At 35.7% G+C, this 27,847-nt stretch overlaps 2 protein-coding genes across 7 annotated transcripts; one reads left to right on the top strand and one right to left on the bottom strand.

The window, feature by feature from the left end:
* Positions 1-26,779, bottom strand: TWN2 (valyl-tRNA synthetase / valine-tRNA ligase (VALRS)). 4 transcript variants are annotated; one of them, XM_090017444.1, is made up of 22 exons: positions 26,575-26,779; positions 15,627-15,665; positions 15,418-15,489; positions 14,745-14,804; positions 14,339-14,508; positions 14,161-14,233; positions 13,043-13,108; positions 12,874-12,957; positions 11,948-12,025; positions 11,695-11,778; positions 11,479-11,558; positions 9,235-9,292; positions 8,804-9,106; positions 7,915-8,085; positions 5,335-5,525; positions 4,838-5,240; positions 4,460-4,711; positions 3,872-4,372; positions 3,668-3,774; positions 3,493-3,592; positions 1,167-1,312; positions 1-433 (listed from the first exon to the last, which is right to left on the bottom strand). In XM_090017444.1, exons 2-22 carry the CDS (start codon positions 15,633-15,635, stop codon positions 268-270), a joined length of 3,174 nt encoding a protein of 1,057 aa, XP_089873570.1. In that variant the 5' UTR covers positions 15,636-15,665; positions 26,575-26,779; the 3' UTR covers positions 1-267. The 4 variants fall into 4 exon arrangements, with proteins under 4 accessions (XP_089873570.1, XP_089873567.1, XP_089873569.1 ...); XM_090017441.1 differs by having other exon boundaries at positions 15,418-15,495; XM_090017443.1 differs by lacking the exon at positions 26,575-26,779 and adding an exon at positions 15,777-15,843 and having other exon boundaries at positions 15,627-15,697.
* On the top strand, positions 20,000-27,607 carry LOC149828194 (putative ribosome biogenesis protein RLP24). 3 transcript variants are annotated; one of them, XM_090017446.1, is made up of 6 exons: positions 20,000-20,058; positions 21,146-21,220; positions 21,299-21,407; positions 26,835-26,948; positions 27,031-27,167; positions 27,257-27,607. In XM_090017446.1, the coding sequence occupies exons 3-6, from the start codon at positions 21,327-21,329 to the stop codon at positions 27,432-27,434; spliced, it is 510 nt and encodes a 169-aa protein (XP_089873572.1). In that variant the 5' UTR covers positions 20,000-20,058; positions 21,146-21,220; positions 21,299-21,326; the 3' UTR covers positions 27,435-27,607. The 3 variants fall into 3 exon arrangements, with proteins under 3 accessions (XP_089873572.1, XP_089873571.1, XP_089873573.1); XM_090017445.1 differs by lacking the exon at positions 20,000-20,058 and adding an exon at positions 20,254-20,318; XM_090017447.1 differs by lacking the exon at positions 20,000-20,058 and adding an exon at positions 20,304-20,318 and having other exon boundaries at positions 21,296-21,407.
* The last annotated feature ends 240 nt before the right edge of the window (positions 27,608-27,847 follow it).

The raw sequence follows: 27,847 nt of genomic DNA on the forward strand, positions 1-27,847 counted from the left end.
TTTTGCCAAGAAAACAAAAATCATTTCATTGATGACCTATATATAAAAAAATAAGATGTTTATAGTAACATCAACTTCGGAGTCAAAACTCAGACTCCAAATTGGGAACAATCCCAACTGAATCGCCTTTACAATGGTCACAGGGAACCATTGTTTACAAAAAAAATGGTAAACAATGATGTTCTTCTGAATAGTAGAACTACTAAACACAATAATCTTGTAACCAATTCAGTCAGTTCCGTGACAAAAGAGACGGTTTACCTTGGATTAAACACCTTCCATTAGTACCTGATCCAATTTTTCTTTGGCTTCATCAACTATCTTTATCTCAGCTATAAGCTTATTCAACTTCACAATATCCTCTGCACGAATATCTTCCGGGACCTTCTTGTAACCAGAAGCATTCATCTTGTTCTGTAACTTTTCCTGCTCCCTGATCATAGTTGAGAAAGCAATCAGTTACTAAACAGCACAGTAAACGAAAATCAGTTCAAGCAATCCCCAGTGAAAAACGAACATGAAGCGAAGAATCCATTAACAACAGTAAGAGAATTACTCACCTGAAGTTCAGTTCATCTAAGAATGCACTTTAAAATGATGACAGAGGCATCAACCGAAACCAGCATCAAACCTTTCCAAATGTTTTTGTTTTTTTTAAACGAGTAGCAACCATACTATCGGCTTTATCATTATAGCCAATCACAACCAATCCCGTGAGAATGTCCATAAGCCCCATCTTCTGTCAGCGACATGCGGCAAATGTTCTCACCAGATTGGTCAGAATTGGCTGAATCGTGATAAAGCCAAATCATAAGACTGCAACTTTTTCCAAAACTATCCCAAATTTTCAACCAACATTTGACGCTTCAACAATTTTAAAACATCAGCAGTGGAACTGCAAAACTAACACCAGTTTTTCCATGAAAAACAAGTGCCGCTACTTAATTAGTTTCTCTACTTAATTAGTTTCTCCTTAAGTCCTACATGTGAAGGACTAAAAGCTACAAGTGTTGAATTTTCCCCAATATAGAAGTAGTTAGTGGTTCAGTTGAGAAAGAAAAAATATAAATCTGCTGAAGCATACTTCTGGAATTAAGGCCCGTTTTATGCCTAGAATAGTGAAGTTATATTTTGAAGAGTTACACTTTGAACAGCAAACTACTTGCCTCTGCAATTCTTCTCTTTTTTTCCTGAGCTTTTCTTGTTCTGCCTCTGAATTTAGACTTCCTTGGACTTGCAGGTACACAGAAACATGTTCATTTACAATGTTGACCGAGCAGTCAACTGGAGCAGCATCATTCTCACTTAAAATCTGCAAAATGAAAGTCTACCAATGTCAGGTACATGTTTGCCAAGTTTTTTCTCCATGTCAGTACAGAGAAATGCAGTAATTTTAGACAACTATAACACAAAAATAAAGACAGTGATATTTTCTTATTCCAATTTTTTTATCTTGGACGAAACATAGCAACCTGATGGTTAAAACGTTACTTGTAACTAACTAGCCTTCTTCACATGATAGTTGGCGAGCACCACTCAAAACACAGCAAGAAACATGGTGATTTTACTATGATACTGTCTTAATTACAAGCAGCAACATTTTGTGCAAATTATACTTGACCCTGTTTGAAAGCACAAAAGCCTGCAACTAGTTAACAAGTTTCCAAACTAAAATTATCCGCATATCACCAATTTTAAGAAAAAATAACTAGAAGACACATGAATTAATAAGCCTGGAGAATATGAATATACATGAATATATATATATATATATATATATATATGGTGGAAATATTGGCTACCCTCATGGGCCCCAAACCCCTTAGTTGAAACCATAGTCACCTGTATCGTTAAAAACTTAAAGGTAATTTCTTGGAGAGATTTTCAAAAGTTGATAAATCTCGAGAAAATATCGGGAGTTTAAAAATTGAAAAAATATAAATAACAACAAAAACCCTAAAAAAATAATAAGTTTTGTATTATTTTTCTTTCAAAAATATAAATAAACATGTTTTAAAGGTTTTAAAATATAAAATAAACAAAAAATAGGAAATGCAAACTTTAAAAAAAAGTCAAAAATATCGCGATATTAGCATGATGTTTTTTATTTGCCGATATTTTGAAAATATTGTGATATATTCCCGATATTGTCGGCAAGCTTGAAATTGCCAATAATATCGCGATATATTCAAAATATCAGCGATACTGGTGACAGTGGTTGAAACTCAAAGGGAGAAATTGTTTTGACTAAACTCCATGAAGGTGTTCAGCATGGACAAAATAGCAGGAATAGACACTTGGATCGTATTCTTTCAACATAAAAATACAAATTATTGAGTGCTGAAATTTTAGTATATTATAGGCTGTTGATTTTTCAACCACCAGAAAATTCGACATACGTATCGGAAAAACATAATGCAATGGCAGGTTTCTACTAAAGCAAACATGTAGATCACATCTACAGGGTCAGATTTGGAAAAAAAAAAGAATCAAGTTTTTCTTTAGAGTTTGAACCCCACAATGATAGCAAATATTATCCCATCTATATACAACATATAAATATATATATATGCATGCTATATCCATTATATATATAATATGTGCTAAAAACAGAAGGAAACGAAAAGAAAATAAGAAGGAAAGGAAAAACTGACCCTACAGTCTAGGTGGTAGGGCCTCAACTAGGCCAACTAGCGCCTAGTTGGTTTCTTTGACTGCATAAGGGCCATAAAAATCAAATCATTCATACGCAATTTTGACAACAGGTCTGTGGGAGAAAACTGTTCTCAAATAAAAGGTTGGCCCACACGCTATCTGCGAATCATCCAAAATTCCAAACAGTGATGGATGGAAACCACAATGACTACTGTTCCTGGGTGCAATTAATAGGTATTTTGGTCCCACCTCGGTATGAAAGAAGAAAAACATTAAGATAACACATTCTTGAGATGGAAATTGTTTCATGCAGAGTTTTGATAAAGGATATCACTTTTCTCCAAGTAGTCCTATTGTGTGGAATTCAAGGACAGACAAAGTAAAAGAGAATATTCCCCGCATTAGTGCATTACTATTTGCATCTCATCCAACAAAATGCCCAAAGAGTTATCTAGCATTTTGATTTATGGAGCAGTCGTCGTAGTGCATAATATACATGCAATTGCTGATAAAGAAAGCAAGCAAACAAGAATTCTATGATTTTCTTAATTTATATCGTATCCTACATGTCATCTAGCAAAATACTAATGGATGGAAGTCCAATCAACACACTGGATTCAATTAGAGCCCAAAAGGGATAAAACACAAAATTCCTTGCTAAGATGCCATGGCTTAACGATTCAGCCATGACAATCGTACCGAGTCTTTTCATTGGCTTATCAATAATAAATAATTTTATTTTATTTTTAACCTTAGAAGAACGAAAAGGATGGACCAATGTGATGCTACATTCCCATCACCACATTATTGGAAATGTTGTATAATTCACATGCATACCTCTAGTGAAGATAGAGTTGCAAGTGTTGAAATCTCCAAGTGTTGGCCTCGGATAATGTCTGTAACATCATCAGTCTTGCAAAGCACAAAAGCTTTTCGCCTGGACATTATCAGGAAATATGAATGTGTGTGTGTGAGAGACAGAGAGAGAGAAAGAGAGAGCATGTATGCATACCTTTTCTGTCTTTCATCTGGAGGCAAAAGGGCACGCAAGGATCTAATTGATCTAACCACCAATTCAACAAGATTCATATCCTTCTCAATTCTATCATCTGTCCATTCCTGTAAACACAAACAGACAAGAAAGGTTACAGCTATCAACCCAAGGGTGCTACATAAGTGTCAATCAAATAGTTTGGCCACTATGAATATAACTGACCTCTACAACAGATGGATAATCAGCTATCATGATTGACTCCTTTCTTGTACAACTACCAGGCCCCTGAGGAAGCCGTTGCCAGAGCTCTTCAGTTACAAATGGCATAAATGGATGGAGTAGACGCAGCCCATTGTCAAGACACAACCAAAGTGTATCTCTAATAGCAACCCTTATAGATTCAAAATCAGAACCAGAGACAAAAAAAGGCTTAATCACTTCAATAAATACATCACACAGTTGGTACTGCCACCATGAATAAACTGCATTAGTTGCTGCTGAAAAGTCACACGCTTCAAGTGATGACACAGTTTTAGCTATAGACTTGTTCAAAACTGATAAGATCCACTTGCAACTAAATGGTAGAGTCTGCACAGCTAGCTTTTCTGGAGGGGAGTAATCATCTCCCAGCTTGCTCATAGCAAAACGGATAGCATTCCAAAGTTTATTACACCACTGCCGGTATCCAACCACCCTTTGAATATCCAAGTTTATCTTATCAGACTACAAGAAGAAAAAAAGAAAGTTCTAAGATTGAAGGTCATAGAAACAGAAATATCCAAGGACAAATGGTCAAGTACAGCAAAGAACCTGAGCTGTGTATGACACCAGGGCAAAACGAAGAGCATCTGCACCACATTCCGGGATGCCACTTGGGAAGTCCTTGACTTGTCCTTCTTTGGCAACAACTAGTTCAGTTCGGTCCAGGTTACCATGTTCAAGCCTTTGGTGAAGACCTTCTAGTGTTATACCATTAATTACTTCAAGCGGATCAATAACATTTCCTAATGATTTAGACATCTTGCGCCCATGTGCATCTCGTATCATTGGATGCAAGTAAATCTGTGTGAAAGTACAAAAGTCCTATCAAACTCTCCCAAATTTAAATGCCATTTGCACTAGCACAAAACAAGTACTAAGACATGCCGCACACAGGCAGACAATTAATGGTGAACGTTAACGGATTACCTGCTTAAACGGTACTTCACCAGTCAATCTCATTCCTAGCATCACCATCCTAGCAACCCAGAAGAACAGAATGTCATGCCCAGTTTCAAGAACTGAGGTTGGATAGAATGTCTTAAAGTCCAATGTATCATCAGGCCAGCCCATCACGGAAAATGGAAAGAGACCAGAAGAAAACCATGTGTCCAACACATCCTGATCTTGAGTAATCTGAAACTTTTTCCCACGGAACAAGCTTTCTGCCATCTCTAAGGCTTCTGTCTCATTTCTACCAACCACCCAGTGGTCATTGTAGACACCAAAACTGTCAGATGCATCTTCTGCCAAAGTTACATACCAGGCTGGAATGCGATGCCCCCACCAAAGCTGCCTGGATATACACCAATCGCGAATGTTCCTCATCCATCTGTGACATTTGGAACCACAAATGAAAGCCAGAATGAGAAACTATAGCAATAAACAAAAGTAGGCAAGAATACCAAACTATCAAGAAACAGAACCTAAACCATTCTGCTTCAAACTGTTTTGGAGTGATTATAATTCTTCCATCCTCGACAGCATCACAAGCTTGCTTTGCCATCTCATTGCAGCTAACAAACCATTGTGGCTTTATCATTGGTTCCACGACATCATTGCTTCTTGAACAAATAGCCAGACGCATTTCATTGTTCTGAGAGCCTCTATAGAGTCCCTGCCAGATGAACGAAAAGAGCCAGAACTTGTTTCATTGACAATGAATATAACAAGGAAAAAGGAAGAACCTTAAACCAAAATAAATATAAGAAATATAAAAGAATATGGAGAACTTGAAAGAAGAAGAGAAACAGACACCCAGTATAGATCATTGAACATATTGGCAAGGGCCTGACCATTTGTGAGAAAATAGCTAACACACAATATGAAAAGACATTCTACCTTTTCACCTACGGACTTTATTTGAGTTCAAACTCAGACCTGTACTCCGCATGTTTAACTAAACGATGATTTAGGTTAAGCTCGGCTGGAGCTAGATAGAGGCTTGTACCTCTCACTCAAATATGTGTAGGCCTCCATCACAGGTTCACGACTCTCTTAGAGGTGCATACTTCTCATATCCATCTCAAGTATGCTGAGCATTTTCTAGTTCATCTGTATTGGGTTATACCATATAACCCAAGAAGATAAAACAAACATTTAGACACCTAAGAAACAAAAAAGAATTATAAGGATGTTTTAAATCCAAGAAAAGTACAAGGTTAAAAAAATTGACAAAAGTTTTAAAAAGAAAATTAAGAGAGAAGAAGGAACAAGGGAGATCATTTTTTCACCTTTATCATCGTATGAAAAAAAGGCATTTTATTTTCTTTTCATCATTTTGCAGTTTTTGGACTAGAGTCAACTCCTTATCTAAGTTTTATATTTATCGTTTCCATTTAACCACTTTTCCCAAAACTTAACAACCTATGTAACAGGGATTCGGCTAGCAGGGTGCCGCACCCGTGTCGACGCGACTCGACGCGGGTGCGGCACTGGGTGCGGTCAACCCGACCCTAGGTGCATTGACCGCACCCAGGGTCATTTATGTCAATTTTTTTTTGGATTTTTTTTTAAATTGCCCTATGAAATGGGTTGCGGAATTTTTAAAAAAAATCTTGGGGGGGGGGGGGGGGCTGCCCCCCTATAACCCCGCCAGGGGCGGCCCCCCTGGACCCCCGCCCGCTGACCGCACAGCGGGACCCGCACCGGGGGGAGCCCCCGGTCCCCCCCTTCCTGCAAGGACAAAAACAATGAATCAGGCTCCACAACTCATCACTTTCATCTTTGGGGACAACCATATAAGATTAAAAAATGGTAAAAAGCAAGTTGGGCACACATTCAGATATACATCTAAAAAAAATCAATGCCCGTTCACCATATCAATTTTTAAATTTGTTAGGGGCATAAAATTGTGGTAAAAGTGCTAACATGCATAAATGTCATGGACCTTAACAGCTACCATACATTCATACATATACACTATACATGACACACACACACACACACACACACACATATATATTTTACATTTTTGCCCCTACCGCACCCCCGCACCCGGGTTTTTTGGAAGTGCCGAATCCCCGCACCCGCACCCATGTGACATAGTTAACAACATACCTGTTTGCTTTTTTTTCACATACTATATTCCCATTGGCATGAAACAAAATAGACATTTTTCTTCACCATATTCCTACTAATTCATTAAATATTTTCTTTCATGTATCTTCTACTAGTTTAGTATTTCTCAGAATTTAAGCTTTTTTGTCATGTTGGCTGGCATGTTCTATAATCTTAGCATGTATCTTTTACTTCTTAGTAGGGCTGTCGATGGGTCGCTTTGTATCGGGTACCCGACCCGAACCCAAATTCCTGGGAATGGGCATGAAAAGTGCCAACCCGAATAATATTCAGGACGACCCGAACCCAATCCGAGCAATATGCGGCCCTGGTTTGGGTCATGGCTTTTGCTCGGTACCCCAACCGACCCAGCTTTTTTGCCAGGTACCCGACCAAACCAGAGTATTTTATGTGTTTTTAATAAAAATAAATTTCTCAAATTATGCAGGTCCGAGTTTAGGGTTCCATTTTTGTAGCCCAGCAATATGTTATTTGGGTGGATTTGGGCATACCCTGATGGATCGGGTAGCCGACCTGTTGACAGCACTACATCTTAGAACCATTTGTAAAAATTAATTGGAATATAATGTAGAATTCATATTTTATAACATTTATTTATGTAAACTATTGTTTGTGCATGCATTATAGTTAAAAACTGAGCAATTTTATAATTTTTGATGTTATGCCTTGGAATTATGTTGAGGCTAATGCCATGTATCATATCATCAACATGCCTTTATCTATTCAAGGTATAAATTGCAGTGTAACTTCTCTCTGTATTATCCCTATGTTTCAGACCTGAGATTCCAACTCCAAGCCAAGCAAGAAAGACAGTATTTTACTGGAAATTTTTAAAGCAAGTAACTTTTTTGGGGACAATCACAAGTTATTGATGATGAAACTCTTCACATAGTTGCAAATAAGTTTTTTTACATAATAAGCAATACCTTTCTTTTCAGAGCTTCAACTACAGCAACACGAGCTTCAAAACGTAGCATCCCTTCAAATTCTGACCCTCCATTGCTGTTTATTTTTCCATCATCAGTAAAAATATTGATAAATCCAAGATTATGGCGTCTTCCCACTTCAAAATCATTTGGATCATGAGCTGGAGTTATCTGGAATAATAGAAAAGAAAGGTTTAATCATTTAATAAGTCATTGTAAAGATCGGGCTATACATGAGCTGAGCCAAGCCTCAGCCTGGATTATTTGGGCTCATGCCATAGTGACAAATATCACAATATTTTTGAAGGTATTGCAAAAATATCACAATATTGTGTCAGCTGTTTTAAACACTTAAACTATTGTAATATAAATCGCGATACTGATGTTCTTGTAGTCAATATCTCAGAAAAAAGGTTTTTGAATACTTTTAGATTTTATTTTTATTCACTTGCACGTGTTTTTTAGTGTTATTTATGTATTTATTTAACTGATATTTTGTCAATAAAATTAGAAGGATATCAAAATTTTGAACTTCTAACAAGAAATTAAGAGCCAAGTTCAAACTACCTGACAAAAAAAAAATGTTACTTTAATAAAGGGAGAAGGGATTAGATTTGAACCACAGAAAGATTGTAGGCACATGAATAGCTCATTTTGTAATAAAAACCTCATAAAATATCACGTATTATATACCAGAACATTATGTGTTTCAGTGAAAGCCTAAACAAGCTAATCAACTTCTTAAGGAGACCAAGCTCAGAACTGACCTTAATCCAAATGAACCCACAACTCCATTTGTTTTAAAAATGGAAAAGTAATCACATGTTAAGAGCGAGCACCTACTCAATAATTTTTTAATAAAGACATGGGGGTAGCAAGAAAATAATACCTTTACAGCACCTGTCCCAAATTCTGGATCAACCAGAATATCATCACATATGATCGGGAGCTTCCTTTCATTGAAAGGATGAATGGCGAATTTCCCATGCAGATGAGCATATCTCTTGTCTTTAGGGTGAATAGCAATAGCTGTATCACCGAGCATTGTTTCCACCCTTGTGGTTGCAACAATGATCTCTCCAAGGCCATCTTCTAGAGGATAAGCAAATTCTGTCAAAACACCAAACTCTACACGTTCTTTATACCCCGGAACTTTCAGCATGGTTCGTTCCTTAATGTCAATAAAATCCACCTAAAAGATTTATGTAAATAAGAAAATATTTAGAAAATCCTGTTTACCGCAAAGCACATTCTGCAGTATGAAGTTCACGTCATACTTGTGCTTCCAAATTCTTTAAGCGCAAACAGGTGCTGGCTTACCTCAATATCTGATATAGCCGTTCTCAATACACAGTCCCAATTCACCAGCCGAAGATCCCTAAAATATGCAGAATTTAAGAAAAATTGGCAAAACAAACAAATATATAGGTATCAGACATCAAATGGCTTCAAATAGAAGTTAAAGCTCTTACACCATATAGACTATGGTGCAGATACATTATAAATTCTAAAGTCTGGTTAGTTAATTCTTTCCCTCCCCACCCCCACCCCTTTCTCTCTCTGCCCCAGACAAAGTTAGTGCATGTAGAAATAGGACCATTACAAACAATTAGCAGCATATAGTCAATTTGGAGCAAGAAAAAACTAAAGAGAGTACATAGTTTTCAGCAGAAGTAGAACAAAAAGAAAGGGAAAAAAGCTCATGTTCAAATGGGTGAAGAAGCTAGAATTGGACATGAAGAGGAGAAGATGATAGTGGCCCAGATGGAACCAAAGGGTTCGAAATTAGTGTGGTTTCTATTAATCAGCAAAAAGGCTATTAAATTGTAACCAGATTCTGTACACAACAACTTGATGGTTAAAGCTCCAACAAAGAGGCGTACAAGTGTACAACCATGCAGTCAGGTTATAATTGAAAGGTGCTTGATATAGCATCTGGAAGCCACCATTAATTCCATAAGCTAATAGTGGGTTCGGTAGACACAGTATACATATTTGCAACTGACAGGATCAAGGTGCTACATATTCATTGACAGCTTGAAGATGCATCAGCCAAAGACTGAGGAAGCAACAATAATAGCTCTATGAAAAACTTATCTCCATTGAATCATCCAGATATACTCTTCCACAAAGTGAGACATAAATCAGAGAGAGAAAAGGAGAGGTAAAGCTGGAGATCACAGTAATGATTTTGGTACAGATTCAAGTTGTTAACAGTCCATTTTTCACAATGGAGCATTTAATAGGCACAGTTGCAATTACGGAAGCCTAGATAACACAGTGAAAGTCTGGGCAAGATTAAAGTTTTATAGACCCATCTTCAAAGAATCAAATTTCATTGACACCACCAGGGAACCAAGATATAAAGTATGGACAACCTAACAGCAAACAGATAATGCCTCCACTTTCTTTTCTTTTCTTTTCCTTTTAATGACGAGGAACCTGCATAGGAACGAGGATCACTTTAAGCTGGAGATCACAATAATGATTTTGGTACAGATTCAAGTTGTTAACAGTCCATTTTGCACAATGGAGCATTTAATAGGCACGGTTGCAATTACAGAAGCCTAGATAACACAGTGAAAGTCTGGGCAAGATTAAAGTTTTATAGACCCATCTTCAAAGAATCAAATTTCATTGACACCACCAGGGAACCAAGATATAAAGTATGGACAACCCAACAGCAAACAGATAATGCCTCTAATTTCTTTTCTTTTTGTTTCCTTTTAATGACAAGGAACCTGCATAGGGAGGAGGATCACTTTAAGTTGGAGATCGCAGTAATGATTTTGGTACAGATTCAAGTTGTTAACAGTCCATTTTGCACAATGGAGCATTTAATAGGCACAGTTGCAATTACGGAAGCCTAGATAACACAGTGAAAGTCTGGGCAAGATTAAAGTTTTATAGACCCATCTTCAAAGAATCAAATTTCATTGACACCACTAGGGAACCAAGATATAAAGTATGGACAACCTAACAGCAGAAGATAATGCCTCTACTTTCTTTTCTTTTCTTTTCTTTTCCTTTTAATGGTGAGGAACCTGAATAGGAATGAGGATCACTTTAATGCCGCCCTCTTCTCCCTGGACAGCGAATAGATAATCTCTCATGCTGATGTTTGTCTAATCCTACTCCATAATGTGACTCTGCCTCACTGTTTCAGTCTATTGTTCTTCTTCCCAGAAACAATAAAGGAATATAGACAAAAGCTTCAGTATGAAAGAAAAAACATTAAGGAAAACATCACACTACAGAAGAAAGAAGTCCATATGCAATGCATTCCAGCCACATACAATCACACAAATATTGTAATATAAAAGAACTAGTTCTCAAGGAAAAATACATCTCTTCAGAGTTTGTTCACAAACCTTAATTCTTTACGCAGAGATAATAAAGGATTAAAGGGATGCAGACAGAAGCTTCAGTAGGAAAGAAGTAACATTAAAAGAAAAAGGTGGCTCTGATAATGAAAAAGAAACATGGGTACTTGTAATTCATAGAAAACCAAAAAACTGCAGCACAAGGAGCTAATCAATAAGAGGGTTCAAACAGTGTCCATACCTATAAATAAGCCCATCCTTATAAAGCCTAACAAAGGCCTCGGTCACAGCCCTTGATCTTCTCTCGTCCATGGTGAAGCACTGGAGAAGCAGATGCTACTGTGAGTATGCTTTTAAATAAAATACACTATAAATAATGATATTTCCAAATTACAAAAGAAACCCTCCTAGAAAAAGAACAAATATGCCATTGTCAACTATTCTACAAACTCAAAACCTCTCGAGTCCAATCAAGGGAGGCACCAAGTCGTCTCTCCTGCTTCAATATGGTTCCACCATATTCTTCTTTCCATTTCCAGACCTTTCAGCACACAAGTAATAGAGTAGGTAACAAATCAGGGAAAATAAAGAAGGTGCAAATAAGCAGCCCAACAATCACTAGTAGAGGTATGATTACAAGAACTAAAAACTCAACAAAGCATTAGACGATGGGCATAAACTAGAAGTAACTTTTAAGTATCATTACATACCTCAGCAACAAAATTCTCCCTACCAATATCATGCCTGGTTAAGTTCCTTTCACGCATAATCTTCTTCTCCACTACAACCTACAAATAATTTATCCAACATATAAGAGAAGTATCTACAAAATTTAGCCACAAGAAAAAAGTAATATTGATTATGTACATGAATCCCCAAGCAAGCAAAATTGCAGGATGACTGTGGCCTCTTCTCAGAACATAAGGTGCATTACATTTCACAAATCATTCAAGCCCTCTGGTTTAAAAAAACAGTAACTTCTAAGATAACTGCACAAATAATGGTTGTTGAAAACTGACTACCGAGAAATTTAGAGAACACTTAAATATCTAAGAGGCAACAAGTTACCATACATCACAATCCGAGTTTTAATAGCATTAACAACTACTATCCCCCCTTCAAAAGAGAGGAAAGTTGCAAGACAAAGACAAGAAAAGCCAAAGTAAAATTTAAGATCCTATTCAGGGTTCAACAAGTATTTGTGAATCAAAATAAGAATAAGCATTCAGTCAAGAAACCCACAGCGCATCACAAAACCCCAGCTCTAGAGGCCAGACACTTGGTTCAATTCAGTCAAAATAACTAATTGAGCTGATATAAAACAATAGTTATTACAGAAACAGATAAAACCAACTAATTCCTCATATTACAACCAATCCGCAGCCAACACCGTTGATTCCCTAAATGTTGAAGCACACATGCTATCATCCTCCAAACATATTAGCATGTCTAATGGCTTATCCTTGATCAACGTTGATTATGATGGCTGACTATTTGAAATTGCAACCAACTTAACCAGATGAATTTCAAACTCGAAATCATGTTTTCCAAACTAAATAGACAAGGAAAAAACAACTCTTTTGCTCAAAATACAGCCTTGCAATAGAAAAAATTGTGCTGTTAGAAGCATATAAACCTGAGTAGCTATGCCAGCATGGTCCATGCCAGGGACCCAGAGAGCATTATAACCACTCATTCTTCGCCACCTTATAATTGTATCCTGCATGATAAGAAAAATCAACATTCGATGAATATAAATTATACAAAACAAACAAATAATTAAACATAATAATTAACTAAGCCACCTCGATTGCAGCTGTAAGACCATGTCCTATATGCAGTGCTCCTGTTACATTTGGTGGTGGAAGAACCTGAAAAGGAATCAAATTACACAAATCATTACAAACTACAAAGCTTGCTAAATGATAAAAGTGCAATTTATTTGTGCCACGATAAATGAACAGCACTAGCTAGTAATTACGTTGAATGCATTTCACCTTCTTCACCTACTAGTCTAGAGACCCTTAAAGCAAAATAACATAATCTGTACAATTAAAATACAGATACAGAAAAGGAAAACAAACATAACAAAAGCCATCAGCGCTAAAGCCAGTGCTACAAAAAGACCCCTATACCATTCTCAGAAAACAATGCATATGGTCTGCACCACATATCACATGGAAACATACATGGGAAGGAAAGACAACCATTTCATGTGGATAAATGGTTACGTATTGAACGAGTGATGTAATACACATAATAAACCTCACATGCATGTGCATGCACACATACACCACACACCAAAAAACAATGTTCTTATTCAGCATTTCTCTATCAAGTTAAGCAACGGTTCCCATTTTATTTTTTTTCAATAGGCAACGCTTCTCGTTTTATCTTTTTTTAATAGGCAACGCTTCTCATTTTTTCCTCCAAAGAAGAGGGGTATAACATAGATTATATAAGAGTTTAAAATGTGGGACATGTTCAAAATTTACACGAAAGAGTGGGCGAAGTGGAAGTTATTCATTTCTTTGACTGGATGACAACAACCCCAAACAACTTGACAGGCCATGAGAAATCTCCAGATATCATTGTCAGGCAACCTTAGAAAATGATACTTGACTTAGGTGCCATTTATAGTGGTGCAGCAACAAGTCAGCACCATTGTTTTTTGAGTATATATTTCTGCATGCAGGTAAAGCAAAAAAAAAAAAAACTCTTTCAGGTTCCCCAAAAAGGAAACATGAAAAGCAGGGGGAAAAAAGATCAAATGGGTCTTAAAGGAAGTTCAGATGAAATTAACTAATATATATAATATATGCATATATATATAATAAAATTTACAAACACCAAATATAAAGAAGAAATGAAGAATACCATAACCCCATAAGCAGGTTTATCCAACACATGTTTTCAAACTTACAATAACAAATGGGGGCTTGCTACTACCAGTGTCTGCAGTGAAGAAGCTGGACTTCTCCCACCATGCATACCATCTGTACGATGAAGCAAGGAATCAGCAAAACCAAAATTGGAGACTTGTTTTCCTTTTCTAAGAAAAAAAAAAAACAGACATCCAAACATAAAAGCAAACATCTTACGCTGCCTCCACAGCACTTGGGTTGTACTGTTTCGCCATTTGGGGAGACAGACTTTTCTTCTCACCAGGTGGAGTCACAGGATCTACAAAATCTTCTAAATTTTCCTCTAGAGCATCTTTCTTAGTTAATCTTCGCTCAGCCTTTTTGGAGACACTAGGTTCTTTTAGCGCCTGCAAGAACATTTATGCACAATGAACCTGAATAATGTATGAAGGTACCGCTAAGAGAAGACAAAGAAATCCAGGAAGCACTTATGCCAATAAGAAGGAAACAGAACAGAGAATAAATGAAGACAAGACCCAACTACTTTATCTTGTTTTTCTTCTCTATCACAGTAAAGAGGTTGCCGGCACTAACAAGTTACCATTTAAATTTAACAACATTAGCTAGCATTAGTTATTTATACCTGAGCAGCAGCTTCAGCCTTCTGTTTGGCCTTCAGTTTCTTCATTTCTTTTTCTTTTGCCTGTCATGAAAAACAGAAATGTCAATATGCAATTTCAGCTAATCATGTGTTTGCACAATGCATGTATGCGACAGTGCATGTGTGCATACTTTTTTTTATGGCGGTGGTGGTTGTGTGTGCAACTGTGGCAGCGATACAGACACTTAAGTTGCATAAATCATATCACAAACAAAAACTAAAAATATTCTTGGCATCGTCTATATGATATTCCTGAAAGCTTGATTATGGCCTATAATTTGTAAGAATCGTTTGTAAAGAAAGGGGATATAAAATAAAAGGCCCATAGGGTAATAAATAATTGTAGCAAGCCTAAATCATTATACTGGACACAACCTCTGTGAACTACATGACAAGGGTCAGCTCTAACTCTCTTGGGCTTTGAAGTTCAAACCCAAGATCCCTCAACTCAGCTACAGCAGCTCCACGAATCTAAATATCACATCCATAACAAAGTAGCATGAATATGCTCAAATTCAAGTCGCCTTCAGGCTATATAATTTTCTCAGTAACACGCATATTTTGCCTAAAAAAGATGGATCTTGAAACTCTATCAATAGCCAACAGCTGGATAAAGAAAGGTTATTTCAGTAAGGATAAAAAGAGATAACTAAACCTTTTCTTCCTTCTTCTTCTTCCTTTCCAAATCTTCCTCTTTCACTCCATCAACTGTCGAATTCTTGTCATCCTGCACCTAAATCAAACGGTTAGAAAGAAACAGTACCATAGAAATTCAATCCAAAATTCAAAAGAACATAAGATAATAAAGACCAAATTTCAAAGAAGAGAAAGGTAGAATTGTCTTATCAAAACAGCACAACTCACCGGAGCCATGTCGTCGAATAGTACTTATGCAACAAAAACCTTGAATATCAAAACATCACAGCATCTTCAGTCTTCAGCAAAAACAAGAGAGAGGGTGAGAAACCGAAAGAGAGAGAGAGGAACAGAGAGTGAGAAACCGAGAGAGAGCACCTCAGCTTCTTCTTCTTCTTCTTCACGCGGCAACAAACGGAGAGAGAGAGGGGGGGGGGAGCTAGGGTTTGGCGCCAGTCGGTCGGGTTACAAACGGATCGGATGTGGTTATGTTAGTTGGTACTAGGGATGGTAATGGACCGGGAGAATATTGGGCCCCGCCCCGCCTTGCCCCGTTAGGACAGGAAATGGAGTCTGGGAAGGAGGTTAAAGAATGAAATTGATAGCTACCACCTCCTAGGATTTGGCAATTGCCACATTTTCAAATGCATAATCTCCATCCAACTACCAGTTCACAAACGCTTCCACTCATACCCAAAGTGACAAACGTTTTAAACGGCAATTTCTCGTTTTTCAAAACACGCGAGAAATTGAAAATTTTTCATAAATCTCACGTTTTTTTCGGCAAAATCTCGGCAATAAAAAAAAACAAATTAAAAAAATATAAAATTTATTTTTTATAAAAATTTATTAATAAAAATACATGTTTTTTCATGATAAATAGCCGTTTAAAACATAAATATCATGTTTAATTCATGGTATTTATGTTTTTTTCATAATTCTCTCGAGATTTTGAAAATCTAGCAAGAAATTGCCGTTTTAAACTTTCAGGCAATTTCTTGCGAGATTATCGCGAGAATTTCATAAATCTCGCGATATTTGTCACTATGCTCATACCATTATCCACGTAACACTAAAACAAACCAACTGCAATCGTTGTGATTGGATTCATGAAATTCAGTAGAATTGGAACCCAATTCAGTGACTGATTTTCTTTACATGATCAAAATGATTTAGCATAATTTGAACCCAAATATAATTTCACCGAATTTTCTGAATCCATACTAAGGGTGTGTTTGGATTATGCACACTCCGAATTCCCAAATAAAAAAACACCCAGGTCACAATTCTAATGTTTGGATTGCCTAGGAATCTGGACTTAAACTCTCCCATCATATTCCACAAACATCCAAATTCTAGCGTTCAAGCTCCGGTAGAAGTAGATGGAATTCAAACTCCAGGACCTTGTAAAATGACCAAACATCCAAATTCAGTAATTCAATGATGTTGGAATCCAAAACTTTGACGAAATTCCCAAATCAAAGAATCCAAATTCTCGCCAATAAATTTTTTTTCTTTTTCAAATTCGTAAGAACCTTCCCAATGTTGCCAGTATTGGAATCAGACCTTTATCGTTTGGCCAATGATTCAGGTGAATCGGCCCATACCGATACTCAAATCAATCATTCTGAATAATTAAAAATATTACATGCCAATCAGAACGTGACGTGTGTTTAAGCCTTTTAAAATGGTATTAAAATAATATTAAATTTTAATTTTAAGCTATTGTTTATATTTATTAAAAAATGGCCGATTCAGGTCAGTATCGTATCGATTTTTCTGGCAATATAATACGCATAACAAGACCTCAAATCGTTCACAAAATAATGAGCTACATCGAACAAAAGTTAGACGAAATAAAATGCTTTGAAGGTGATGGGTGGCTATAATGCAAAAAAGAAAAACTTTTGATATGGAAATTTCCTTTCACCTAGAGGAAATTTTTTCTATAAAAAAATTGAGTTCTCAAAAACTTTGTTTTTAATTTTTTTTTCTTGTTTGAAATTGATTGAGAAGTTGTCATTTTTGTCCTACTTGTGTTTTTTTCTACTATTTTTCGCTTCCAAATGTGGCCTTTGAGAGCGTTTGTTACCAGTGTTGTGAGAGGTGTAAGCGTACGATTCAGAGGCGAAGCGCACGCTGAAGGTACTGAGGCGTTGCAGTGATGCGCCTAAGGTAAATATAAAAAAAGAAATCTGATTATGAGCAGTTGGGGTTTCAGCTTTCCAAATCTGATCATTAAACAAAGGTCGTTCTGATGCAGTCGAATACGCATTAAATTCAATCCATTAACATCCCTACAAAAATGCCACATATTTCTATGATATTTTAGATATACCACGGATACTTGAGAGTCTCATGTTGTGAGAAGCGCAGGCTCAACGCCTCGCTTCGCCTCATCGCATTTAACAACCTTGTTTGTTACACTCCCACTCAAGGAAAGCTTACGCTAAAGCATGGAATTTATAGCTACCACATCTACGCTAAATTCAGGATTTGGCAGCTGCCACTTCGCATCCCAGCTACTAGTTTTCAAATAAGGACTTACTTTCTTTGATAGAGTGACTTTGAAGGAAAAGTGCTTGTCTAGGGGAGGTATGAATAAGGTTGCACAATGAGTCAAGCTAGCTCGAGTTCTGCTCTCAGGCTGGGTTTGGGTACAAGCTCAAGGATGCATCAATAGAGTCCGGCTCACCCAAACCTGAGCCCCACAAGAGCCGGTCAGGGTAGGGTGGGGCCCTACACATTATGATACTTTGGGTGCGGTTAAAAATTAAAAGTAGCGGGCAATCTTAGAAGTGTCAAATTTCAATACACATTTTATGGCTGCATATGATGCATCTAACAAGGTTGTTAAATGCAACGAGGCGAAGCCAAGCGTTGAGCCTGCACTTCACCTCTAAGGCGTACGCCTCTCACAACATGAGACTCCGCGGTATTATCTAAAATATCGTAAAAATATGTGGCATCACACTCAACGCCTCACACTAGTGAAACATTTCATCATTATTATGGTGAACATGGCTGTTTCTAACTCAGAAATCTCATATTCGGGTTAGAAACTTTTTATATTTACTTTAAGCGCATCACAGCAATGCCTCAGTACCTTGAGCGTGCGCCTCGCCTCTAAGGCGTACACTTGAGGTACTGAGGCGTACGTCTCTCACAACACTGGCATCTAACATACACCAATTATATTAGATCATATCTATGTTACAAAGATACGAGGATGCTTAATAAAAATTAATTTTTGATATTTTACTATTAAAAATGTATTTTTATTTAGATAATATAAAAAATGATATTAAAATTGTCTCAGTGTGTCTGCTTGTGTCACCAACGACACACCTCCAAAATGGCATGTCCCTGTGAAATAGGTAGATATGAATCCAGATCTAAATATTTTGTCTGCAAATCTAGGCTTCGAGATCAGATCCAAACTAGACCCGATGAAGTAGAGTTGAGTTCAGATACAACTTAAATGACAATCCTGAGCAAGATAGCAAGGTTACATGGAAAAGTGCAGACAGGCTGGATTTGATCTGGATCAGAATATAAATCAAACAAAAAGTGTTGATTCATATTTGAATCTGGATTCATACATGTTCAGTCACGTAAATCCAATTTCGATCCAATTGAATTCAGATCTTGTTTTAAGATCCACAAGTAAAATAATGTGTCAAATTCAGATCAAAGGTCCAACCGAATTTGATGATTCAATCCATTGGCACTTGTGCACCTTACGAGCATAGACACAAATATCCACAACTTTTATAAATATCACGACAAAATTGTGATATTTATAAAAAATGATATCCAGGGCTATCAACGGGTCGGGTTTGTATCAGATACCCAACCCGAATTCCCCGACATGGACATGGAAAGCACTGACCTAAATAATATTAGGGTCGACCTGAACCCGATATTAGAAATATGCGGGCCGGGTTTATGTCATGATTTTTGTCGGATACTTGACGACATTGTTTTGCCAGGTACTTGACCCGACCCGAGTATTATATATATATATATATAATAATAATAATAATAATAATAAAAACAAATTTATAAAATTATGAGGGTCCGGGTATAGGATTTTGTTTTTGTGACCTGAAAAATATCGAATCCGATTTGTTATTTGGGCGGGTTCGTGTACCCACCCGACCTGTTGACAGCACTAGCAATATCATACCAAGAAAAACATGATATTAGTAAAATTTTGCATTTTAACCCTATATTAACACGATAAATCTTTTTTTTCATATTTTTGTATTATTTATAATATATGATATTTTATATAAATGGTATTTTCCTGTGATCTTAAGAAAAAGCCTATATTCAAAATAGCACGAGATTTTCCCTTGCTGATATTTTCTGGTTTACGAGATTTGCGACTGTTTAAGAATGTCCCCCCTCCATTTTTCTGCGAAATATGATTCTTATCTTAGAATTCATCAAACAGAGTTTTTGGCTTCACAAAGAAAAGTTTTCCACGCACGAGTCTAAAGTCCAAACACCCTACCAGGAGGTAGATTGTGTAATATTATATTGAATTCCAATTCTACCCCTCTTTTCTCTTTGCTGACCCTCCAAAACCCTAACCCCTCTCTCCTCCAACCTAAAAACCCTAGAAGATTCTAAACCATACCGAGACTCGATCAAGGTACTCTCTCTCTCTCTCTCTGTATGTGTGTGTGTAAGAGCAACATTCTGGTGCCTATTTTGGGTTTCTTGGAACTTCTGGGTCACGTCCTGCGTTTATCTTCCATTTAGTGTGCAATTTTTGGCATATGATCGAGAGGCTTGCTGGGATTTTTTGTTTTCTAGGTTTAACCTATTGATTCTCCATGGCGTTTTAGGGGAATTACCCTTTCTGGGTTTTCTTTTGGGTAATCGTCGTCTAGGGATCTCTTTGTTCCGGAGGTGAGAGTTGTCCTTTTGGTTCTGACGAGAGTTGAAGGGATTTTTAGTTTTCCTGTCTTCTACCATCTGCAAAGCGTTTGATTGTTGAGAGTGGTGTTGGTGTTGAGCTTTCTTTTTTTCTAAATTGTTGGTTGTTTTGAAGAAATATATACCGCTATATGTGGTAGTTTGATGAATGTTGATTCAGATTTGGTATAATTTGATGGGTATTCTATCAATTTTGGTGTTGGAACTTTTGATTTTGTTTCCTGTGGTTTACAGTTTATTTCTTAAAGAGGTCATATGAATGGAATATCTAGTTTGGTAGCAGGAATTATATGATATTGTGGAAGAAGAGAGATTTTGTGGTGGAAAACGTTTATTGTATGAATCACATAAGTGAGAGGGGGAGTAAATTGAGGTTATCAGACAAGCTATTGTTGCTTGGGAAGAAATGAATATTTAGCTTGTGAATGGTGTTTCTAAGCTGGTCAGTGAGGCACTCGGTGCTGCTGTTCATTTCTTTGTGCCACTTCTTTTTTAGTCTTTGTGTTTCAAAATTGCTAAGTGATTCGCGATTCACTTGATTGATGGGTTTAAACTTCTAAGTTCTTTGGTTGTGGCGAAATTTCCTGTGTTTGTATGTGTGCTTGTGATTTGCATTTTCTATTCAAAATTAAGAGCTTAAAAAGTTGATGCGTTGCTGGGTTTTTGTCTTTCATCAAATTCAGGAAGCATAATTTCCTGTGTTTTTTTTTTCTGCAATTTTCTTTGTCCTAAGTGGTGTTTTGTATCACTGTTCTTTATACTTCCTGTTGGTCTTATATTTATATAAACCTTGGAAACAGGTGTTTCTATTGGAATCAATATCAGGTGGAGGCTGTTGCAACACTTTTCTAGAACTAGGAGAGCAGTAATTAAAGGTAAGAAGCTAACTTGGTGCTTTCTTTTGCATCGTGTTCTTTATTTTGACTAGCTTTGTTGGCATTGTTTCCTAGCAGAGGAGAAGTATTTTGGTTCATCCTTCCAATGAGGTTAGAGAAGTGTTGGTTTTGCTCATCAACTATTTACCCAGGGCATGGGATTCAGTTTGTCCGCAATGACGCAAAGGTGGGATTCTATTTTCTTGTTGCTGCAGATATGTTTCCCAAGACTTGATGTTCATAAAATTTTGTATATTCTTTGTTGAGGGAACAAATGCAACTCTAAGAAACAAGAAACAAATACCCCTTTTATACCTTATCCCATAATTGTTCATTTTCATAGTATTATTTTCCAAGTGATCTATTGGGTAGTTACTGTTAAGATTAAATGTATCCTTTTGTATATATATGTATATACATACATATATATGTATATTGTTATTTATACATATACATACTTATGTATATAGTATAGTATATACATATATGTTCACATGTATACGAATATATATTTTTATTATATGCATACAATATATATATATATATATATATATATATATATACATATATTGGGGACTAAGTCAAACAAGTTGACTTAGTCCCATCTGCTAGAAATTCTTGCCGTTGGCTATTGAGAGGACTTCCTCTCCTCCTCTCCTTTACTTCTTCCTCCCTTTTTCCTCTATAAATAGGTGTGTGTATGTGTAAGATTGTGAGAGTGATGGGTAGTATTAGGGTTGTGTATTATTATTCTTTGAAGTATTGTAGTGAGGCTTGAATGCAATTTTATTTTGTATTTCTTTTCATGTCCATTATGAATAAAATTATTTATTTACATTTTGATGTGTATCCTTTAATTCTCAAGTTTGTTGTTCAAATGTATAATGTTTTGAGTCTTGGAGATTATCATGGAGTGCATTGGAATCCACACCATTTTGTGTCATGGTATCAGAGCAAGGTATATTGGTCTTGGTAACTTGTTCGTGTTTGTACTTTGAAAGACAAATTTGAATAGATAAACGGCTTGAACTCGAGAATCTTGTATTCAGGTATGTATTTTCTTTGGATTCTCTACTTTAAATATTTATGCTATACATTTTAAGATGTATTTGAAATATAGTAGATTCTTGCTAAATATGTTAAAATGAATAGGTTTTCAAATTAATTAAAATTAGAACTTATGCGTAAACATGTTTTTGTGAAATGTATGTTTTGATTATGAATATCGTCATAAAAATTATATTTTACAAGAGTATATGTTTTTTTCTTTAAAATCTTAAATAATATGCTTATGTCTTTCATGTTGCTAATTCTTTTGTTGTATGTATTTGGTTTTATCGTAATGATCATTGGTGATTCTAGCATGTGTTAAAGCATGAATTTTAGGTATATTATGTGTTTCTTAAAAACTTTAGAATCTTGTATGATGTATACCTTAAGTCATCATTATTTTTAACTCTTTGGTAATACCATGGATATTTTGTATATCGACATGTTCATGTCCCATATTTTATTTGGCTTGAATGGTTGACTTTAAGATGTTTCTCTCATTGTGCAAAACTAATTCTTTGAAAAACATACTCGATTGATTATGCTTCAGAATGATCTTAGATATTTGTGTTCATCTCTATTTTTCATTCATATAGAAAATGACTTGCATTGGATGCTTTGTTCACATATACTTGAATGCATTCTATATGACACAATGTTAACTTGTTTTCTCTAAAAATGTGTTATACAAACTAGATTGTATTTTGCCCCCTAGTGGGTTCTAGTGCTTGTGCTCCTTAGAAGGTTTATGTTTGATGCATTGTGAGTGATGTTTTAGTCTGTAGTATTAAATTTCATAGCTTCTGTATAGCTTATATGTCTATAAGTTATTAGATTATCTTTTTGCTTTAAGTATTTATGATTGGTGGTAATTATGTTTACTTTTGAGATTATAAAATTTTCCTCTAAAATCTCTATGTATTTTTTCCTTAATGTTACATGTTTTTGTTGTCTCATAGTAGACTTATGATTTAAATCTAAAAGGTTTCTTTTTAAGATAATATGTTGTTCTTGTCTTCTCTTTAAGAGTTATTAGATCCTTTGTATGCGATGTGCCTTAGTGCATTTATTCCTTGATTGGTGGATTTATGACTTCATTTTTGAAGAATTGCTTATATTAAGCATGATTCTTGTTTGCTTTTTAAAGATTGCAAAAATTGTTATGGGACATATTGTTGGGCATATGATTGCACTACATTCATTCTAAGATTTCATCTTCTTTGTTTGATTGTTGAAACCTTGTTTTTTCAAATCGATTCCTTTTATAAACTCACCCATTTGAAAATTGATTTTCGTATGTATTGCCTTTTTATGACATTTGGATTGTCCATCACAAAATTTTATATGATGCATTCTTTTCTCTTGGCCTCGTTGTTAGGTCAGGTTAGCCGTTGATGTGAGTTATGTGTGCACCTTATATCATCGTATCAATCTAGATTCCCAAGGGTTATGAGTGACGTGTTGTCACTTGTCTTGGATCTGATTGATAGTTGATTGACTTGTGAATCCATATATATGTTTTTGTTAATTCAGAGATGTTGGAGTGAGTTATGTGCACCTTGTGTTTGATCTCTGAATTCGAGTGTGGTGTTTCACTCATTTGTTGTATGGCCTTTATTGATATGAATGCTTATAACTCTGTTTATTTGTGATGGTTATCTATTTTTGAAATCATGGTGTTTCGAAAGATGATTAAAATTTATATTTTTATTGATAACATTAATATGTTTCCATTACAAGCTTTCTTACCTCAAATGTCTTCTCTTTTTTGTGTCTCTTATGTAAGTGTCATTATATGTAGACAAGAGATGTTTGTTCACACCTTCATGTGTGTTTTTAACCCTTTGTTGGCATTATGATTATACTCTTGATCTAGTCGTAGATACACTTGATTTTTTACCGGCATTATATGTAGACGAGATATTTATTCATACCTTAGTGTGATTTTAGCCCATTATTGACATTATACTCTTGATCTAGTCGCTGATGCATTTGATTTTTGAGTGTCATTATATGCAGACAAGAGATGTTTATTCATACCTTCGTGTGTAATTTTAGCCCTTCATTGACATTATGCTCTTGTTCTAGTCACTGATACACTTGTTTTTAAGTATCATTATATGTAGACAAGAGATGTTTATACACACCTTTGTGTGTGTCTTTGGCCTTTTAGTGGCATGATGATTATGCTCTTGTTCTAGTTGCTTATACACTTGATGTTTGAGGTTTGGAGGCCTAGGAGGTGATTGTTTGTGGTGGTTAAAATAATATTTTAATTTGCAAATTTCATTTATTATGATGTATGAGATTTTTTAAAATCTATTCGTAATTTTTCTAAACTCATTTTCTCTTTTATGAGAAATGGTTGTTTAAATATTTTCATGAATTTTGCATTGTATATGCTTTAGTTGCATGGGTTATCCCATGATTAATTATCTTAATTTGCATAAGGTTATGTTTTTTTCCAAGTATATATTCAATAATCAAATATATATTCTTTTTTGCCTTTGTTGCCCTTTGTTGGCTCTTTGTATTGTCCCATAGACTTGTGCTTGTATTGTGTCTTCGAATCTTTGTGTTGTCCATGCTTGGACTTGTACGTGCTTTTGCATTTTGTTTTTTGTAATTCCACATATTTCATTACATGTTTTTCTAAGCATTCCATTAGTGAAATCTCTTATGTGTATGCCCATAGTGGCTATTGTGTTTATTTGACACTTGGTATTATCTTTTGAAAAATTAATGTTTCTTTAACACTCTGTCTTTTATGTTTTCCGCTCTGTAAACCTGTCTTGTCATTTTAACTCTTTTGTGAGTTCTTTCTTTAGTAATTATGTCTTCTATGTGATAAGTATATGTATATTTACTTTAAATAATGCATGTTTTCATGTATGATTAAAATGATAAAAATTTATCATATTTAAAATGAATGATTGTTCACTTTAAATGATGTTAAATTAAATAGTTTTTATATTGTGTGCTTGGCCATCATAATATATAGCTAATATAATTATCATTTGAAATCTTCTTAAAGATATGTTTTTTGTATAGTTGGATGTTTTGTTAGCTCTATTTACTGGTTCTCAAGGAGTGATGATAATTAAAGATCCCTTGTATAATGGAGCATATAATAGAGCAGCTCCGGAAGGAAGCAATAAATGAAAGAAATTGATGAAGACAAATGATATTTTATGCAATGGGTTGCTTATTTATATTTGCAAACTTACAGGTTTGAGGGGGGTGTTAAGATTAAATGTATCCTTTTTTGTGTGTGTGTATATATATATTGGGGGCTAAGTCCTTGTTTGCTTTTGAGAGGACTTCCTCTCCCACTCCTTTACTTCTTCTTTCTTTTTTTTCTATATAAATAAAGGGTGTGTGTATGTATAAGGTTGAAAGAGTGATGAGTAGTATTAGGGTTGTGTATTATTATTCTTTGAAGTACTATAGTGAGGCCTGAATGTAATTTTATTTTGTATTTTTTTAATGTCTATTATGAATAAAATTATTTATTTACATTTTGATGTGTATCCTTTAATTCTCAAGTTTGTTGTTCAAATGTATAATATTTTGAGTCTTGGAGATTATCATGGCGCACTATTTCGTGACAATTACTACCATGATTCTGGAAATAGGCAACACTCCATGCAGATGTATTGGTTAACAAATGCAGAATCTTTCTTTTGTTGCTCATTGACTTTTCTTTCTTAAATTTTATGGTTCATTGTCCTTTTCTTTCTTAAGATTAATGCACTAGAGAAAAAGAGAAAAAAAAACTTTAGAATGTTCCATCCACTGCTGGGATTTATACAAGTAGATATCTTAGATCACTTTGGACAAATACCAGACCTGATTCGAGTCTTGACCAACCCAACTGATGCTATATGTGAAACAGCTTCATCCCAGATGTCATTTGGCATCCAAATATTGCACAGAGGTTGGGTAATTAGTATGGTTTTTTAAGATGTTGAATACAGTCACTTTTATTCTACCAGAAAGTTACAAGATGAGGTTTTGCTTCTAGGTATAATACCCTGTTCTCATCTATCAATAAAAATTTATATTCTGTGACTTTCTTGTGACTATAGCAAATATTTACCACTTGTCATTGAGCATGTTCGGCCCTTGGAGTACCCAACTTTTGCGGCTTTGCCAGCTTTTGTAAGTTGAAGTGGGGCATGTTTTTTGAAGAAACTGTGAACTTTTGATTTCCAAGACAACCATTGTCTAGGGCAATAGGTGGTGCTCTTCTACATTCTTTTGTAGCCTTGCAACTGTAACCTTTAGAGATAATATGTGCTTACATTCTTCAGTTATGCGCTGTTTCTTGGTTCTTTTTGTTGTCTTGGAGACCTTATGAGGATTTGTCGTTGGAATTAGGCCCTTGGAAACTAACCTCCTGAATAATATTTGGCCTTGGAATGCTATTCTTCACATGATAAACCATCTTCATCTGCAACTTCCTGTGTTCTGATTGATATGATGTTTAGAGGTTTCGTGATCCTGCTGAAAGCAATTTCTTCTAGGTGTTAACGGAAAATAATGATGTGCTTTTTTACTGCAGATATTTAGGTTCTGTAGATCAAAATGTCATAAGAACTTCAAAATGAAACGGAACCCACGCAAAGTGAAATGGACTAAAGCATACCGAAGGTTGCATGGCAAGGATTTGACTCAGGTAAAAACCTTTCTGATGCTTTCTCTCCTTTAAATTATGTTCAGACAAATAATGTGCAATATTGGTGCTTGATTTGCTGAAGGATTCAACTTTCGAATTTGAGAGGAAGCGAAACAGGCCAGAAAGATATGACAGGAATGTTGTGGAGAACACTTTGAAGGCAATGAAGAAGATAGATGAAGTTCGTGTGGCTAGGGAGGCGAAATTCTGGGAGAGCAGGTTCTTATTCTAATCTGTTAACCTCTGCCTCTCCTTAACTTTGAGCTGTAAAAATTATGTTTATCAACTATTGCATTCCAATTTTGCAGGAGAAAGGGTAAGAAATTGAAGGAGATAAAGGAGGCAACCAGAGAACTGGACCAGAATATTAGCTTGGTTCAAGCTCCCGCATCTCTGTTGAAAGAATCTACATCTACTGCTGAAAAGATCAAAGTGCGAGTATTGAAGCCAAAAATTGAAGAATACAATCCAACGGAAAGTGTTTGATGACTGAGTAACTCCATCATCTTCCTGAGCAACTGACAAATGTTTTTTTCTGTTAGATTCATCCGGAATGAAGCCTGAAGATTGGTCTATTATCGTATGAACAGAGATTTTGAGATATCCGAATATCAAAATGTACTTGAGAATTTGCTTTGATATTGTTAACTGACAATGGATCTCTCTCTCTCTCTCTCTCACACACACACACACACACACATTTCCTGTTTAGAGGTACATTTTCAGCTTCACACACCGGTTCCATTATTTCCTGTTTAGAGGTACATCTTCAGCTACCATACAATCCTTTGTATCACCGTCTTCTTCCAAGTCTTCAATGGTCTTTCTATTTACCAACTCATGCATCTACATGGTGTTATTTCTTACTAGGGTTTTTTAATTGAACTTCTTTATTGGTG

Source organism: Nuphar pumila, chromosome 9 (assembly GCF_984573655.1).
Source record: "Nuphar pumila chromosome 9, dmNupPumi1.hap1.1, whole genome shotgun sequence".
Lineage (NCBI taxonomy): Eukaryota > Viridiplantae > Streptophyta > Magnoliopsida > Nymphaeales > Nymphaeaceae > Nuphar > Nuphar pumila.